The sequence below is a fragment of the Mus pahari genome, chromosome 6 (assembly GCF_900095145.1).
Source record: "Mus pahari chromosome 6, PAHARI_EIJ_v1.1, whole genome shotgun sequence".
Taxonomy (NCBI): Eukaryota; Metazoa; Chordata; class Mammalia; order Rodentia; family Muridae; genus Mus; species Mus pahari.
Genome location: NC_034595.1, coordinates 87,707,327 through 87,725,770, shown reverse-complemented (window position 1 = coordinate 87,725,770; position 18,444 = coordinate 87,707,327). Strand labels below are relative to the sequence as shown.

The 18,444-nt window shown below is 51.3% G+C and overlaps 1 protein-coding gene across 4 annotated transcripts in view; it reads left to right on the top strand.

Annotated features, from left to right (window-relative positions):
- The first annotated feature begins 707 nt into the window (after nt 1–707).
- The window catches only part of Ephb2 (EPH receptor B2), a 119,479-nt gene continuing 101,742 nt past the window's right edge, over nt 708–18,444 (top strand). For 3 of the 4 annotated variants that reach the window (XM_029539707.1, XM_021200806.2, XM_029539704.1), the window contains exons 1-2: nt 709–769; nt 3,899–4,583. In XM_029539707.1, the coding sequence (XP_029395567.1) occupies nt 713–769; nt 3,899–4,583 (742 nt within the window). In that variant the 5' untranslated portion in view covers nt 709–712. Of the gene's footprint in view, nt 770–3,898; nt 4,584–18,444 lie in introns of all 4 variants that reach the window. The other variant, XM_029539705.1, reaches the window with a different exon arrangement.

Genomic DNA, 18,444 nt, shown 5'->3' with positions numbered 1-18,444 from the left:
TCCCGAAGAAGAGGGAGGGTACAGACAGAGCGTGTGTCGAGAGGCAAATGATGGGTCCCCAGAGGTTGAAAAGGGATTCCTTCCAAGACTGGCATTTCAATATTGATACAAGTTGAAAAGAGAATAGATTCTTGAATTTTGACATAAAAATTTGAGGGATTGGTGGTAGAGCCTCTGGAACCCAGGGGAGAGAACTCTAGATGAAGACCTTCCACCAGGCCCAGAGTTGGTTGCATACATCTTTAATCCCGGCACTTGGGAGGCAGAGGCAGGTGGATCTCTGAGTTCGAGGCCAGCCTGGTCTACAGAGCAAATTCCAGGACAGCCAGGGCTACACAGAGAAATTTTGTCTAAAAAGCATTCAAACAAACAACTCAAAACAACAACAACAACAACAACAACAACAACAAAGATCACTCCACCAGTAAAGGAAGGGCAAGGTAGTTCCTAGGTTAGTGAGACATGATTATTTCGGGGGGGGGGGATGACCACAGAGAGAGGGTCCTAACAGAAGTAGACTCCCACGATTGCCTAGGCTCTTGGTGTGGCAGGGTGTATGGAGCAGAGAGGCTGGATTTGCAGGACAAGTGGTCTGGAGGATTAGAGGAAGCTCTGAAAGAACAAACCCTGAAGGGGCGTGACCCCAGGGTTTGCAGAGTGACTGATAGATAGCACAGGGTGGTGACTCTCTGCTCTTCCCACAGAAACCCTGATGGACTCTACGACAGCAACGGCTGAGCTGGGCTGGATGGTACATCCCCCATCAGGGGTGAGTTCTGCTTCCTCATACCCTGATTAGCTGGCACCCGAGCATGCCCCACAGCATACTGGTACCTTGAACATCCTCTCACATCCCAGGCCCTTTCCTCTTGTCAGGGCCGGGCCTCTCACAACTCACATCTCACATCTCACCCTCCCCAGCCCTACCCTTGATGGAGTACCCGTTTCCATGACAATAGGGAGACACTTTGGCCTTTATCCTGTAGAATTTCCCTGGGGGTGGGGGTGGGGGTGGCTGAGAAGTAGATACTCACACTGTACGCCCATTTCAGAAGAGGGAAGTATTTCCCTTGAGATTCTGTTCTGGGTCAGAGACCATACCCAATATCTCTTACACACCTTCTCCAGTACTGAAGCTCGGAGAGACAGAGGCACTTGCCAGGACCTGATAACTCCTAATGAAGGGCTCAGGGTTGCTTGGTGTGATTTGGTTTTCCGTACTTGAGGATCAGACCTGGGGCCTCACACAAACATTCTACCACTGAGATGTATCCCCGGCTGGGGCTCAGGTTTATATTAGGGACCAAGTTCTCATGACCTCAGTTTTGAATCCCCATAAGATAAGATCCCCTGAGTGTACATCCCTGAGTTCTTTTTATATTTGTCTAAAGAAAGGGTCTTATGTATCACCGGCTAGCTGCAAACTAGCTGTGTAGCTAAAGATATGACATTGAACTTCTGATCCTCCTGCCTCCACTTTCTGGATGTCGCGATTACAGGTAGGCACCACCACGATCACTTTTGTTCTGTGCAGGGCATGAGACCCGAGTCTTGTGCATGCTAGGCAACCACTCTATCGACTGAGCTCCGTCCCCAGCCCATCCCTGAGTCCTTATTTCATCCTTTGGGTAGGATCTAAGCCCACATCTGTGTCCCCAGTATCCTGAGAGAAAGATGAGCTAGACAGCCCTTCTCTCTCCCTAGCATCGTCTCAGTTCCTGCCGTTACCTGAGACCATGGGTAGTCAGTCCCTTTGCCTTTCTGACTCTGGTTTCTTCATCTGTGAAGTGGTGGTCTTCCCCACTGTTACGGGAAGGTTCCTCCAAAGCATCTAACATTGAGGCTGGCATGGGTTAGCTCCTAATCGAGTATAGCAATAGTAATTATCACCATCAGCATCAGCATCAGCATCAATTTTAATAATCACTCCCCCTATCCTATGGTCTCTGGGGAGGCCCTAGACTCTACAGCCCATCCCCCCTTTCCACTCCAGTCTTCTAAGGGGACTCAGCTGCAGCCCTAGGGATCCATACTCCCCCCTCAGGCCTCGCTCTCAATAGGCAGGGCCCCAGGGTCAAGCTTCTTTCTGTGGCTCTTTCTTGTCACCAATTTTCCATCTGCGAAGGCTGCTGGGCCCACAGCCCCACCCTGCCAGTAATGAGGCCAGGCTGGGCTGCAGGGCCCCCGGACGCAATTATTTGGGGTGTTTGGGCTGCAGGGCCTCCGCATGTTAATTAGAGAGAGGGGAGAAAGGCAGAGTGCTCTAATTAAGTGCTCTAATTAAGTTCTGAGGAAGAGCAGCGGTTGTAACAAGGGGCTGACTTTGTCACATGGTGCCACCAGAAAGAAAAAAAAAAAATTAAATGTGATGTAGGGAGCTTCAGAGTCGCCACTGAGGCAGAGGGCGGACCTGCAGGCTCTGGCTTCCCCACATACATGCACCTTTCACCACCACATCCAGCTCTCTCCAAGCCCCGCACAGCAGGGTCAGCCACCAACATCTCCATGATCATCTGCCAGTCCCACAGCCGCTTTTAGCAGATGGGGAAACCAAGGCTCAGAGAGGCATTGCCCGAGCACATGCAACAAGTCAAGTGTGTCTGTTCTGAAGCCGTATGGGCACGCCTGTGTCCAGGAGCAGGACTCTATGGCTTGAGTCTCGTGACCTCACCTGTTTAGCCTCATCTCACCCCCCACCCCCCTTCTGCAAAATGGCTCTCACATGCTATGTGTGAGAATGGTGACAAGGAAGGAAACCCTGTGACGACTCTAGCCTCAGGCCCAGCCTGGGTGGACACAGAGGAAGGGAAGGAAGCTGCTCTCAGTAGGTGCTCCAACCCACTGGGGAGACGGGACTAAGGAGGCAAGGGTTTCTTGTCCCCAGGGAGAGTCAATAAATACAAACACAGGAGGCTTTGGGCAGCTGCTGTATCAGGCTCAGAGTAACAAGGGTGCTTGAGGACTGGGCAGAGCCCAGTGTAGCTCAGTGACAGAGTGCTTGTGAAGCATGCGCAAGCCCCAGGTTCCATCCTCAGGACCATGGGGGTTGGGGGAGGACGGGGTTAACAAAGGGTACTTGAGAGCATCACAGAATTAGACAGAGGCTCAGCCCCACGAGCTCAGCCAGAGTTGCAGAAGGATAACAGGGCTCCATGATCTTTCTATCCACTCTCAGGCAATCCAGCCCAGCCCACACAGCACGGAGACTTAGAGGGTCTGTCTGGTTAGTTATAGCTCAGGAACAGAGAGAGCGGTTGGCTCCTTCCAGGTACCCGGAAGCAACAGTTCCTAGAGATCTCGGTGGATGTAAGTCCCCGAGGGAAGCTGCCATCCTAGGGTCAGACCCTGGTTTCTCCATCACCCTAGATCAGTGAGGGTATGGGCCATCTTCCTGCATCAGATTGGGAGTTTCCACGGGCAAGGACATAACGCTTTGACTCATAGGGAGCTTTCTGAGAGGGGAGGAGCAGGGAGCAGATGCTCTGTCTCCTCAATCAGACAAATAGTCCCCATCCCGTGCTAAAGCTGTCTTCTTGTATCAGAAAGTGTGCAGTCTGTGCAGGTCCCTTCCAAGGTCCTCCACGCTGGACTTTCCTGAGCCCATGGTCTGTGATCCTTTGACAGATTAGTGTAACCCTGACAGTCAGAGCCACGTATCCCATGAGGACTAGCGAATACCAAGAGCACGGTATGCGCCTTGAAGCCATCAGATTGGCGTGGTACTTATAGACTGAGAATTTCTCATCAAGACGGTGTCTCCTCCGTCTTAGATGGAACCGCCTCTCCATCATCCGTCTCCATGCCCCTCCCCCCACCCCTAGCCACTTCAGGCGGTATTCAGTATTTTCCCCTGTGGCTAAGTACCACCTCCCCCATCTGACTAGCCTTTCTCCCGCAGTGGGAAGAGGTGAGCGGCTACGACGAGAACATGAACACTATCCGTACCTACCAGGTGTGCAATGTCTTTGAGTCAAGCCAGAACAACTGGCTGCGGACCAAATTCATCCGGCGCCGCGGCGCCCACCGCATCCACGTGGAGATGAAGTTCTCGGTGCGTGACTGTAGCAGCATTCCCAGCGTGCCGGGCTCCTGCAAGGAGACCTTCAACCTCTACTACTATGAGGCTGATTTTGACTTAGCCACCAAGACCTTTCCCAACTGGATGGAGAATCCGTGGGTGAAGGTGGACACCATTGCGGCCGATGAGAGCTTCTCTCAGGTGGACCTGGGTGGCCGCGTCATGAAAATCAACACTGAGGTGCGAAGCTTCGGTCCCGTGTCCCGCAATGGTTTCTACCTGGCCTTCCAGGACTACGGCGGCTGTATGTCCCTCATTGCTGTGCGAGTCTTCTACCGGAAGTGCCCCCGAATCATCCAGAACGGTGCCATCTTCCAGGAGACACTGTCGGGGGCTGAGAGCACTTCGCTGGTAGCAGCTCGGGGCAGCTGCATCGCCAATGCTGAAGAAGTGGATGTGCCCATCAAACTCTACTGTAACGGGGATGGCGAATGGCTGGTACCCATCGGTCGCTGCATGTGCAAGGCGGGCTTCGAGGCTGTGGAGAATGGCACCGTCTGCCGAGGTAAGGGGCCGCGGGGCGGGGCCCTGCAGATGTATCGGTGATGCTGCAGCCTTGGCCTGGCAGCTGGGCTCTGACTGACAAGGATGGAGGTTTTCCCTGGCTGGCTCTGCAAGTTCCCTTATCTAGCACTTCCTGGATAATGGTTTGCGTTAATAGAACAGGTGTACCGATGTCCTAGGCAGTAAGAGAATACAGGAACCTTGTTTTAATTATCGTGTGATTACTTACTTAGGTAAATGGTGTTTTGTTTTTTTTTTTTCTTGTTCATTTGTGGAAGTGATGGGTTTTGTGTTTAAGAAAAGGAATAAGTCATGATGAATGACTTTTAGATGTAAGCATCCACTGAGCTTGCTCTGGTCTATGTAGGCCAGGCTGAGCTGAAGCAACAAGACACTAACTCTTATTTCTCCTCCATGCTACGTGGCCATGATGGGTCAGTGTGAGATTCCTTCCCCTGGGAGCTCAGTGATGGGAGGAGCCACTGTTTGGAATATTACTATCATCACAGCAATCTGAGGGGGAGATTGTGGGGGGCTGCAGACAGGTTCCAATACAGCCACCTAAAACAACCCACACCTTTCTGCTCTCTGCTCAAGGCCAGCGTAAGTCCATGGTCACTCGCCATGCAGAGATTGGGACAGGCACCTCGGTGGCCATGCATACCTCAGGGTGAACTATTTTTTTTTACCATGTACCAGACATGTATAGGACACACCTCACATGAAACGGTTGAAGGCAAGTACTGTTTTCTGAGAAGGGAATTGGGGATCAGGAAGGTCCACACAGTTATCAGGGGAAGGAATATGGCTACCAATCTCCCGTCCTTGGAACCACCAGGAGCGGCTGTCTCATCTAGGGAGACATGGCCATAAACAACAGTGCAGGAGATGCTTACGTAGGACAAAGGATCATTAAGATGATCTGCAAGCATGAGAGGTTTGCAGGAGGTACCTTGGGGGTGGCAAGAGGGTTGCAATGGCAGTTAAAACCTGCTTCCAATTGCAGCCCTGCCCCTTCTTAACCCAGTGACCTTGGCCAAGCGCAAAGCCGTCTTTCATAGGATGGTGTGGAAAGTCAAGAACTTGAGATGTGTAAAATGCTTATCATCGATTCCGGCGTAGGAAGTGCAGAACAGATGTCCACTAAATTGGATGGTGTATGCAAAGCTGGCCAGGCTGTGCTCAGTGGTTGTTATATAGGAGATTGGAGCCTACTGTGTCATTTCCCACTGGAATATGAGGTGGTATTGGAGTGCTGGGATGTCCCACACGTCAGGGCTGAGGAGAGTTTAGATTGTGTAAAACCAGGGAATGTTTCCCTGGAAACGCAAAGAGGAGCCTCTGGTAAAAGACACCCTTTCCAAGCTTCTCCCTCCAGCCTTTCCTGCCTTTGGTTTTCCTCTCTGTAGCCCTGGCTGTCCTGGTCTCTCTGTAGACCAGGTTGGCCTCGAACTCAGAGATCTGCCTGCCCATGCCCAGTTAGGTAGTGTTCTCCTGATCCTGGAGGAGTGAGTAGGATGGTAGAGAGAGTATTTTATGTATTATATGGGTGCATCATCTGTCAATCAAAAAAAAAACCTCTGGCCTATAGGAAAGGGTAGAATAGAAGGTGGGACATCCAGGAAGCAGAAAGGATTCAGAGATAAAGCCAGGTGTGGGAGATTTACCTGGGAAGATATGACAGGATGAACGCTTGATACCTGAGCACAGTTAACCAGCCACGTGGCAGAATGTAGATTAGAGTAAATGGGTTATAATAAGTTTTATCTAGTCAGAGTCTAAGAAGCTGTACGGCCAAGGTATTTGTATATATATTTTAATCCGAGAGGAAGAATGAGGCCCGGACATCTACATAAGGATGAAGGCAAGGTTTCTTTGGGAAGCAGTCACAGCAGTGCCAGAGATGGTGGCTGTGTGTGCTGGGATGTCACAGTGCTAAGTGACAAAGCGTGAATCCAATGGGTGCTTCCCCAAGACAGTGATGGGATATAAAGGCAGGTCAGGTCAAATAAGGAGTAAAAGCTGCCAGAAAGTTCACTTCCCAGGAGAGAAATGGAAAAGTGGGGGAAAGAATCTGTGTGTGTGTGTGTGTGTGTGTGTGTGTGTGTGTGTGTGTGTGTGTGTGTGAAGGCAACACATTCTGTTGTATTATTGTTTTTCTTTGTATGTATGGGTGTTTTGCCTGCATATATGTCTATGCACTGTATGTGTGCCTAATACCCAAAGAGTCCAGAAGAAGGCACCAGATCCCCCAGAATTAGTTACAGTTGTGAACAGCCGGGTGGGTACCAGGAACTGAACTAGGTCCTCTGCAAGAGAAGCTAGTGCTCTTAACCACTGAGCCACCTCTCCAGCCCCCTGTTGTGTCTTTTTTTTTTTTTAATTACATTTGTTTATTTTTAAGGTATTAAAGTTGAGCCAGGGTCTCACCTATGCTGGGCAAGCCCACTGCAACTGAGCTATATCCCCAACATACAAGTTCAGTTTTATACCCTTAAAAAGAACACAGCCTTGGATGACAGCAGAGATGGGGCAGGGATACACACCCAGAAACCAATTGTTTATGATGGTTGTTTATTCATTCATCAAACTCTCCCAGACCTTGTGCTGAACCACAGGCGATGCAGGGTGGGGTGGGGTGTGGGGGCGGAATGCAGCTTCAGCCCCATACTCATAGTTCTTGGAGGGAACAAACTTGTGATGAACAAAGGCTGGAGACAGAGGCCCAGCACTAGATTTCATTGTACTGCTTATGCAGGTGGGTACAGGAAGGTATAGGAAGTGACAGGAGGTGTCTTAGAGGCCACAATGTCTGAGATGAGTCTGGAAAGAGAGATATATTGAATAGGGGAACCCAAAACTTCCAGAGAATGGATCTGCATGGATCAAGTCCTGAGGACATGAGTCGGCTGGGCCCTTTGCAGGCCTGGATGATCTAGGCAGAATTGAAGGGTTTGGGAGGTCTGGAAGGAGCTGTCCTCTGAGGGTGCTCAGCCAAGAAGATTCCTTCCCTCACTCATCTTTTGCTGCTGAGCAGAACCTCCCAGGACTTAGCAGGCTGCAGTCAACAGGGATTACAAAGTGGTTTCTGAGGGGCAGGAGTGGTCCAGCTGTGACCTCTGCCTGCCACCAGCTACAGCTGCAGGGTCATCCCTTACTGTCCAAGGAGGGGTCTTCTGCCTTGATCCTTCCTGAGGTTGTCACCCCGCCTCTCACATGCACATAGACTCACCCAGAGAAAGGACCCAAGACAATGGTAGTGTTATCATGCATGTGTGCATGTGCGTGCGTGCATGCGTGTGTGTGTGTGTGTGTGTGTGTGTGTATACCAATACACATAAGGGTGCATGAGCGCTCAGGTCAGAGGACAACCTCAGGTATGAAAACATCCTTTATGACAGGATGTCCAAACTGGCCTGGAGCTGGGCAATTAGGTTAGGCTGTAGATGTGGCAGCCACCTGTGGTGCAGTAGGAGCGGCAGGGAGGCTCACACAGGAGTGATGAGCCAGTGTTCGCTCATTCTTTACTTCAAGGATTGTTGGCTTCTCTTGTGGACCAGAAACAGCTGGCAAATTGCTGAAAACACAGGTGTCCAGGTTTGGCTCCAATCTCTCTCCTGGTTACGTGGCTCTGAGGCAAGCCGCCTTGATATTCTGTCCTAAGACTGCTCAGACACGCAAGGGGAGAGATAGCACATAGATAGACTTGGATGATAGATACCCACAGCAAGAGGATAGAACACCGTGGGGCTGCTGAAGGTCGAGAAGATGAGCACAAGCCTAGCCCCACCCCTACCCTAAGAGCCTCGACGGAAGAGGGGAAGAGGACTCGGAGCAGATCCTCCCATCACCGAACATGATGTGGGAAAAGAAAAATCTCTCCCCCCCCCCCACTTTTCCTCACATTGATTTGAAAAGATAAGGCTAGATGCTGTTTTCCTGGCAGGTGGGCAATAGGTAGCTTCTCGTGAGGCATTGCCACTGCCCCAGGGTGTACATGGTACCTAACAGAGGGAATCTATTACTCTAGTATTGAGTGTCTTATAAAACTAAGAGCTAAGTGGGTTCAGTCTTTCTCCAGAGCCTATTGTATGCAGTGCTTACTGAGGGAGTCAACTATTCTGCCATCGGTTACTGAGTACTCTCTGAATACCATAAAACCTTTTAGCAAACAAAGGTTGAGTACCTACTGTGGGTCAAATACATACCAGTCACCTGGACCACGCAGAAGTGAGCCACACAGACCTCAAGAGCGTTTAGAACCCTACATCTTTCCAACACTTAGCTAGAATTTTGTCTGGGTAGGAAGATGGGGAAGAGGAACGGGGAAGGGAAGGGTTAATGAACAGACTAGTCAGTTCAGAATGAGTACAGAAGAGATCCCGGATGATGGCGGACATCCACAAAATACCCGCCCCGAGTAGGCTTCTCAGATGTTACTTGAGCTGCTGCGGGCCTTCCCAAGAGGACCCAAGAAGACCATCCCAAACTGAGAGTACCAGAAAAACTCTGATGTTGAGGGCTGAGAATGTAGCTCAGATGGTAGAACATTTACCTAGTGTGTACTGAGACCCCAGACTGATCATACATAGTAGGACATACCTCGAATTCCAGCACTCAGGAAGAGGGGTCGGGGGACAAGGAGTTTACAATCATCTCTGAGTTGACCGGCATGGTAAAAAACACCTTTCATCCCAGCACTTGGGAGGCAGAGGCAGGTGGATCTCTGTGTGTTGGAAGCCAGCCTGGCCTACAAAGTGAGTTCCACAGAGAAGTATGCAGAGTGTAGACCTGCCTGAGGTGAGCTCCATCCTGGGGAGGCACTAAGAGGAAGATATCCATGAGGAAGTGATGCCGCATCAGTCTTGAGGGTGAGAGGAAAGGATGGAGGGGGACTGTGTGAATCAGGACCCCAAAATGTGGCCCTGTGGGGTGATGGGTTGCTCTGCCAGCTATCTTGAACAGAAGCGTGGCTCCCTTCTCTTGATGCCGGACTGGTGCAGCCTTTTAGCACAGTGATACAATGTCTTCATCTCCGAAGTTAAACTGTGCAATTAAGTTACAAACAAACAAACAACAACAAAAAACCAAACAAACAAAAAACAAAACTCAAAAGATTGTAAGATGTTTTAGGTTTATTCACTTGTGTTCAGACACATTCACAACTATCCTGGGGCACTGTGGTCCCTGAGCCTCAGGTTGACCGCACCTCTAGTGTCGTCTCTTCCTGATTTGTTGAGCGCCTGATCTGTTCCCACCCCTGTGTACACATACCAGGTGGTGACCCCTGCACAGAAGCCCTCAGCCACTGCCTCCTCCTCCTCCTCCTCCTCCTCCTCCTCCCCTCCCCCCAGGACCTAGCAGGTATTCTTCTCTGTGATTCCCACCCAATGCCATGGGTCTGACTCTGACTTTTGGCATCTTATCAGTTGGGTTATAAAGTGCCCTGTCTTGGGTTTCTCTGGATTGTCTCTATCTCCCTGATCCCCTTTGTCTCCCCCTCCCCACCTTAGCCCCTCCCCCAGTTGACTCTCTAGCCTAGCTGCCTTTGGGAGCCCTGTCCTTCCCTGTCTCACCTACAGTAGATGTTGGGACGCACCCTCTGTGAGCAGGGGGCGCAGCTGCTCCCCATACAGGGAAGCTGCACACACGTGCTGGTTGGCTGGCTCTGGCCAAGACATAGAGTTAGTAGCTTCTAAGCTTTGCCTGTGGCTTCCCTGCCTCATGCCCTGCCCAGCCCTGCTCCTCCCAGAACCTGGCCTCTCCTTGATTTTGGCTTTAGAGACCTTCTTTCAAACCTCCCTCTCACCATGTGACCTTGGGCAGGCCACTGATCTGTTTTCTCATCTGCAAAACAGTTTCACAGAAGGGCTGCCTTGCAGAGCCAAATGCCTAGCCGTTTTAGGAACTAAAATAGGGACTTTTACAGTCCTGGGCGGTGTGTGTGTGTGTGTGTGTGTGTGTGTGTGTGTGTGTGTGTGTGTTTTCCCTGTGATGAGCTTTTGATTTTGAGGAAACAATAACTTTTTTCTTTATCACAGAAACACTCTAGGTCATTTGTAGGAACTTAGAAGTTACTGATAAACAAAGAGTAGAAAATTAAATCTTCCCATGATCTGTCAGTAGGGAGGGCCCTTGCTAACAGTCTGGAGAAGAGCCTTCCATCTACACAGACAGGTCTTTACACTTTGTAAATACATGCAACCCAGGCTAACCTCAAACCCACAAACAGTTAATCATCCTACTTCTACTTCAGCCTCCAGAGTGTCAGTCTTACAGGCGTTTGCCATGAAACTCATACCATTAATATTTAAATAATTATCTGGTTGTTTTCCTTTTTTGTTTTGTTTTGAGACAAGGGCTCAGGCTGACCTTCAACTTGTTGGGTAGCTGGGGACAACCTTGAACCCCTGATCCTTTTGCTCCTGCAGAATGCTGGGATTACAGGTTTTTGCCACCACACCTGGCTCTCATGGATCTTTTTAAACAAAACAAAACAAAAACAAAACAAAACCAAGGAAAAACCAATGAAGATGAACTTCTGCTGAATCTAATCAGCTCTTAATGATAAGAGTAGAACCTAGGGCCTTCAGCCTCTAAGACAGCACTTCACCACTGGCCCCATCCCAGCCCAGGGGTTTTTTTGTCTTCATATTCCTGTCCCTCTCCCAAACACATTACATGTAGGTGGGTTCAAATGAGCAGTTACCAGTGTACCAACACCCTATAGGGTGTTATACCCTATAGGGTTTATAGGGGCCTGGGGGGGGTTGGCTGGCTGCACAGCCTTTGCTTGAGTTGGGTGACCTTTCCTGGTCTGCATTTGTTTAGGAGATGTCTCTGGCATAGAGCTGAGAAGAGCCCGGACTCTGCTCACAGCTTTGGACAGGCATTGCCAGGTGACCTGGTGGAGCCTTTGCCGCTGCGAATCCCTCCCGGCAGTTACCACTCTGCCTGTGCCCATGATCACCAACAGGGCTATTAGGACTGTAGCTTTGTTTTCTGTTTTACTCCCAGAATCCTATGCTTGTCGGGAGGGGAGAGGTGGGGGTAGGGAGCAGGGGTCCTCTCGGGGCCCTTGGGATGGTTTTCTTCCAAATCTGCTCTCAGCCTCAGCCTTTCCCTCAGAGACTGACCAGTGGCCCACATGTGACTGGAGGAGTCTGGAAGAGGAGCCTGGCCAGTCTAGGGGTGCGTAGGAGGGAGGCAGTAGCCTCAAGCACTAGTTGGCCTGGCCGGGGAGATGGGGTGGGGTTGGAATGCTGGGGGAAGGGGGTAGGGTCATGGGTGACCTCTGCAGACCTCCAAACTCAGCTCAAACCAGGACCACACAGCCCAGCCTTTAGGGAGTGGGGAGAGCCTGGACGGATTAGATGGGGCAGGGATCCTGGCCAGCACTTGAAAGTTGTTCAGGCCCTCGCTCTTAGAGCCTGGACAATCAACGTCCTGTACTTCCTTTTCCTGTCCACTCTCTGGTCCACCAGTCTATCTGCCATCCTAGCCTTCTGAACACCAGCTTTTTTCTTGGTAGGGTGTGTGTGTGTGTGTGTGTGTGTCTGTCTGTCTGTCCTGGTACCCATGCATACTCATGCATACACCAGAGATCAGCGGTTTCTTCAACTGCTCTCTATTTTTTGAGCCAGTGTTTCTCAGTGATGGGCTGGACTGTCTGGTCCACAAGCCCAAGAGCCTTCCTGTCTTCTCCTCGCCAGCACTGAGATTATGGGAGCAAGCCTCCTCCTCACCTGGCTTCTGACGTGAGTGTGAGCGCTCCTTGTCCTAACTTAGGTCCTCATGCTTAGGCCAATTCCCTGTCCCCTAGACTCCCCTTTATAGCTGTGTCCCATGTCATCTCCTTGGTTGTGGAGCCTCCACCCTCTATGAACAGCCAGCAGGATGTGAAGGGAAGGACTTCAGCTCTCTAAACTGAGAAATAGGGGTGTTAGACCTGATCCAGCCCCCACCTCCTGTGACCCTAGAGCTCCCGATTTGGGAGAAGGGAAAAGCTGGGTAAGTGAGTGCTGAGGGAGGAGATAAAGGGTTTAGGATGTGGAACTTCTGGGAAAAGAGCAATCAGGAAGATTCCCAGGTGGAAGAGGCCATGGTGGGCCATTTCTTCCAGTCCAGAGAGTGGTGGGTAGAAATGATCCCACGGGTTGGGGGAAGCACTCCAGATGGTCACAAGACCCCAGAAAACCCCTACACACACACACACACCCTGCCTTGGCTAGAAACTACTTCATGCCTTCAGCCAGCAGTACCAATACTTACCCAGTATCCCTCTCCTGTCCAGACCCCTTGCTAAACTTCCCGTCAGATTTGGAAGCAGAGACGGGCCTCCGTGGGACCCTATGTGGGCAACAGTCTCAGAGCTATGATCTCATGACCTCCCACATCTCATTTCTTCCGCACCGGTGGTGTCTCTCGCTGACCCCTCTCCTCCCTGTGGGTTGCATCAATTTTAAAGAAAAAGACTCTGAGGTTCAGAGAAGTTCTGCAGCTGTCTAAGATGACATACGCATGATGGGTCGGGCAGCCTTGGCTCAGGCTGGCTGGAATTGGAGCCATGTTCTCTTATCCTTTCGACCTTACGAGGCTGCCCCTGACCCAGACAGCACCAGGGTGACAGGTTTGGGCCAGGCTGCCTCCTCCACACTGCAGCAGGCTCATAAACTGCTGGAGACATTCCCTTCCCTCCGGCCCAGTGCCTTTTCATCTGGCCGGGCCTGGGATCTGGCGAGAGAGGCCCCGTTTATTGAGGAAGTTTATGCATTTAACAGTTTAAGCCTTTCTAAGCCTGTGGTACAACAGGATTTGGGAGCCGTTAACAATGCTGTGTGGTTAAGAGATTTTCATTGCTCTGCAGCAGCTGGCTCGGGGCCCACTGGCCTATACTGGCCTCCACCCCACCCTGTTGGGGTGCCCCCTCCCTAGGGCCTTTGTTCAATCCTTACTGTATCCCCTCCCCCCATCCTCTCACCCCAAGCCTCCAGGTATGAACTTTAAACCTCACAGAAGGAACTAATGCCCAGAGAAGGAATAGGAATTGCCATAAGAGACTTGATCTGGGTTAACAAGAAAGCTCAGTGGGTAAAGGTGCTTGCCACCAAGGCTAAGGATGTGAGTTCGATCCCCAGGACCCAGGTAGTGGAAGGAGGGAACAGACTCCCACAAGTTGTCCTCTCACTTCCCCACATGTCCCCTGGCACGCAATCCTGGGTACATGCATACACACACTAAGTCATTAAGTAAATAAATACATGTGATTTTTTTTTTTAAAGAGAGACTTCAACTAAGGTTTGGGGAGTCCCTTTCCTCATCCCAAATCCACCTGGAATGAGGGACAGTGTACTCTACCATTAAGTCCTTGTTAACAGACTCACAAAAGTGCCTGGATACTGACTTGCTCTGTGGAAGGGGGGCTCAGCAAGCTCACTACCTTCCAGGTACAGAGCCTGCTGGGGTCCTGGTAAAACTTCCCCTCTGTGCCTGCCCGGTGCTTTCTCTGCACTGTGGTCACACGAATCCCATGTGCGCTGTGTTTATTTCCTGACACCCGCCTGGCCGAGGCAGAGCCTGGGGGCGCTCTGAGTCGTCAACCCCTACCCTCGGAGATGCTTTGATCTTAATGATGTCCACGTGCTTGCTTTTTGCCATTTTAGAGACATGAAAACCCAAAGTCAAATTGCTGGACACTTTGTAGGTCAGAGCTGGGGCTCAAACACAGCAAGCTGGCCTGGGTGTTCCTAGCATCTTGGCATCTCGACAGTGTCCAGCGTGGAGCACCCCACTCTATTGTGCTCCCTCTTAGGGGCTCAAATCCCAGAGCTCTCCTAAGGCCCAAGAAGGACTGTGACTGGGTAGGAGAAAGACTGTCTCCAGCTGGGTGGGGCTTCTCACACCCAGAGTCCTTGTGTCTATGTGAAGGTCTGAGGGTGGATAATCCCCCAGACAACTGAACTGGCCTGTGATTGGGGGTCCCCCTGAGGAGTGGGCTGGTCCGGAGACAACTAGCCTCTAGTAGCCCTGGGCGATGCTGCTCTGCCAAACTCCCTTTCATTATGGCTGCTGTGATCCCAGGGGTATTTTCTGGCCATGGTAACATGTCTGTCACCCCAACCCCATAGCCATAGCCACTCCCATTTCAGTCCCATCGAATACCACACGAGCATAGTCTCTTGTTCCTTTGTCCCACTGCCCCAGACCACAGGAACTGGAGGCAACTCTTCTGCTCACCAGCTGTGTGGCTTGGACACACTGACACCCAAGGGAACAAATGGCTAAAAAAAAAAAAAGGCAGGCACAGTGCCCTGCATCTTCAACTTGGAAGGCTGAGGCAAGATTGTGAATTCTAAGGCAGCTTGGATTACATGGCCAGGCTGTCAGAGGTCATGGTCCTCCCAAGTCTGTCTCTCTCATGGGCTCTGTTTGTGAGGTGCAGATTGAAGGCCCTGGAAGAACTTTTAACAGACATTGGTCAGGTGCTCACCAACCCTTGGCCTGGTACACACACATACACATACACACACACACACACACACACACACACACACACACACACATGATTTTTTTTTAAATGTATTTATTTTATGTGTATGTTTGTGTGCCGTGTGTATGCAGTGCTTGTGGAGGCCAGAAGAGGGCACTAGATACCCTGGAACTGAAATTATAGATGGTTATAGGCTGCCATGTGGGTGCTGGGAATCAAACCCAGGTCCCCTGGAAGAGCAGCCAGTGCTCATAAATGCTGAACCATCTCTCCAGTCCACAATACATCAAATTTTACTGACTCCTTTATTTACAATAAGGCAGACTATGGCATAGGAGGATTTGGAGGTTCAGAGAAGTTAAGCAACCAGCCCAAGGTTACACAGCTTCTGGAGGAGAAGTCAAATCCTGTTCTCTATTCCTCCTTCAGGGGCGGGAATATCTTTATCTGCAGTTTCGCCATCAGTTGTCATCATCTCAGCCTTGTCTGAGAGAGGAAGCCCCTCCTTTGTCAGAGGCTTAGCATACGGCAGGCAGCTGCCCCGTGCTTCACCACCAGCAAGGGCCAGAGCTGGAACTAAGATGGCGTTCACAAGGGGGTTCCATTCTGAAGCTCCAGTCATGGCTGCGGTGTCCGCCAACTTCCACAGGACCCACCTGGGGCCGGCATTTCTCTCGGATCCCATGAAGCAGTTGACCATGGAGGCCACCAGGGATGCCCGGGAGGCCAATCCAGCAGGTGTTCCCCTGTCCTGCCAGATGCTTGTGAGAAAGGGACCTAAGGCCTCCCTAGAGCTCTCTCCTCGGCCCTCTCCTGCCTCTCAGTGCTTCATGGCAGGTCCCTACTCCTGCCCACTGTCCCAGTGCCAAGCCCTTGACTTCTTCTCCCTGGAGCTTAACATCCAGTTCTGTCCAGCTCCATCATCTTTCCTAAAGTCCAGCCTGTCCCAGCAGCTTGCCTACCCCCACCTGCTCAATCCATCCAGCATTTCAGCCAGAGGGCTCCCCAGAACGCCATCTGCTCAGAGTATCCCAGGATCCTTATCTACACTTATCAAGGTCAGTGTCCTAAAGCTGCTTTGCCCCCGTGCTTCAGTGTCTTCCTCAGACATCCTGTCCTCCGAGGTCCTCTTTGCTCAGATAGCCACACATTCTGTGTGTTTTCTGGATGTGTGTTCTTGTTTGTGCGAGTGTACACATGCAGGTGCCTGTGGAGGCCAGAGGTCAACATCAGGTGTCCTCCCCAATTGTTCTGGGGCATGGGTGTGGGAAGCACATGTGTATGCACACACAATGTGCACACACACAGACACAAGTGCACACACACATGCTAGCTGGCAGGCGTGTGTGACTTAATACCTGGAGCTCATGCAGGATGCTGGATGTGGCAGAGCGCAGCCTTCAGCGTGCTGCTGAAACAGTGAGACCCTGCCCCAAGAAGGAACAAAGGGAGACCCGACCACCGAAAGTTGTCCTCTGACTTTCCACACTGCCGCACACCTGCACTTGCCTCCACCTCTGCCTCATAAATAAATAGTAATTTAAAAAGTGTCTGGTGAGCTCAGAAGACAGGAAAAGGGATGGTGATCTTGCTCCAGGGAGGGATCAGCTGGCGGAGCCTGGCCAAGTTGCTAGAGAGCAGGATCGTGTGCATGTATCAGGGAAGTGTGTGCTGATGGTGTCCCCTCCATTGCAAGCAAGCCTGGTATGCAGCATACGCCAAATGTGAACCTGTATCATGGCCTTGTGTTCTCCGGTCAGGAGCAGTCCATAATCAGGGTACCTAGGTGCATAGTAGGGCCCTGCGCCCCTTAATCTGGGATCCTGATGAAGAACTTTGCCCTTCAGCTCATGTCCAGAACTCTGTGTCCGGAACACACGTAGGATGACTCTTGGATACTAATCGCTCTTGCTTCTGCCTGGTGCCCGTGGTCCTAGAGGAGCCAACAAGGAAGCAGTGAGCATCCGAACACAGCATTTCCACCGTACCCTCCACACTCAGACACCTGGGAGTCAGATCGTGGGAAGGACTGGCAGAGTAGACAAACGTTTACCTTCCGTAGAGGCAAAGGCAGGCAGGTGACATCGGGAGACATCTCAGTTACTTACACTTCCGCCCTTACCATCCTGTTCTGCAGAGAAAGCAAAGGACTTTGCTCCAGGTTGCACACCTAGCAGATGGCCATTTCTTAAACTCTGGCTGTTAGATAGGAACACCAGGTGTGGCCTGTGTGGGACCTAGGGACCATGCCAGGCGTTTATAGTCCCTGTAGCCCCTGTAGATTTTGGTCCCAGGTCCTTTGGAAAGAGATTCCATCCCGCAGGCTTTGCAAACCCTGACTGGTACCCATAAAGGTTATACTGGCTCCTTAGGAGGAAATCAGATTCCTGGTCTCTCTCACACCATCTCTGTGTGATGGGCAAACACGGAAGGCCCAGGAGTGCTTGCTGGCATTTTTTGCACTGACTGGACAGGCATGAGAGCTCTGGGAACCCCTGAAGCCCCACAGCCGTCTCCCTGGCAACCTGAGCCCTTAGCTACCCTCCCCCACTCACCGCTGTCAAGAGTGTCTGTCTAGGGGAGTTCCCCAGAGACCCAGGTCAGTACAGAAGAGCCCCCTTCTGCATACGTATGTGCTGAGCCTTCTGGGAGCATGTTTGTGTACCCACATGTACAAGCCGTCCACTACCCCGGCATCTGCAAATACAGCGCATCCCTGGCCTGTGCGTGTCAGGCATAGGCGGCTCACATGCCCTTGACTATGTTGAGTGGCCCTGGAGCCCACTGTGAGCCAGGACAACCCTTGTATCTGTGTCTGCCTGGCTTTCCGCTGCACATACGTGTGCAGGAAGGAACACACTCACGATGAATGAGTTTGCCAGACGTGTATGGATATGGATAGGAACATGTATGTCCATCCTTTATGGGATGCTGTCAGGGTCCTTGTGTGTGTGCGCTGCCACACAGGCACAGGGAGGTGTCCGCACAGATGCACACCCTCCGACGAGATCTTTATTTATTCCTGGGGCCGTGTGTATATTATATCAGGCCAGACATAATAATATACACGCACATGAAAATGGGTATTTGTGAGTACGTGTGCGCTCACTGACTGAGGTAGCATGCACATGCATGTGTGTGAGATAGAGGCTCTTCCAGGGGCCAGGATGTCAGGGCCATTGATTTTTCTGTCGCTTAGAAATTCCCTTTGAGTTCCTCCTCTTGTCTCTTTCATGAGCCAGAGTCAGTGCAGCCAACATTCTTAAAGGAAACAAGGCCCGCTTTGCAGCAAGGCTGGTCCCAGGCTTCCTACAGCCCCTGCTCTCTCTCTCTCTCTCTCTCTCTCTCTCTCTCTCTCTCTCTCTCTCTCTCT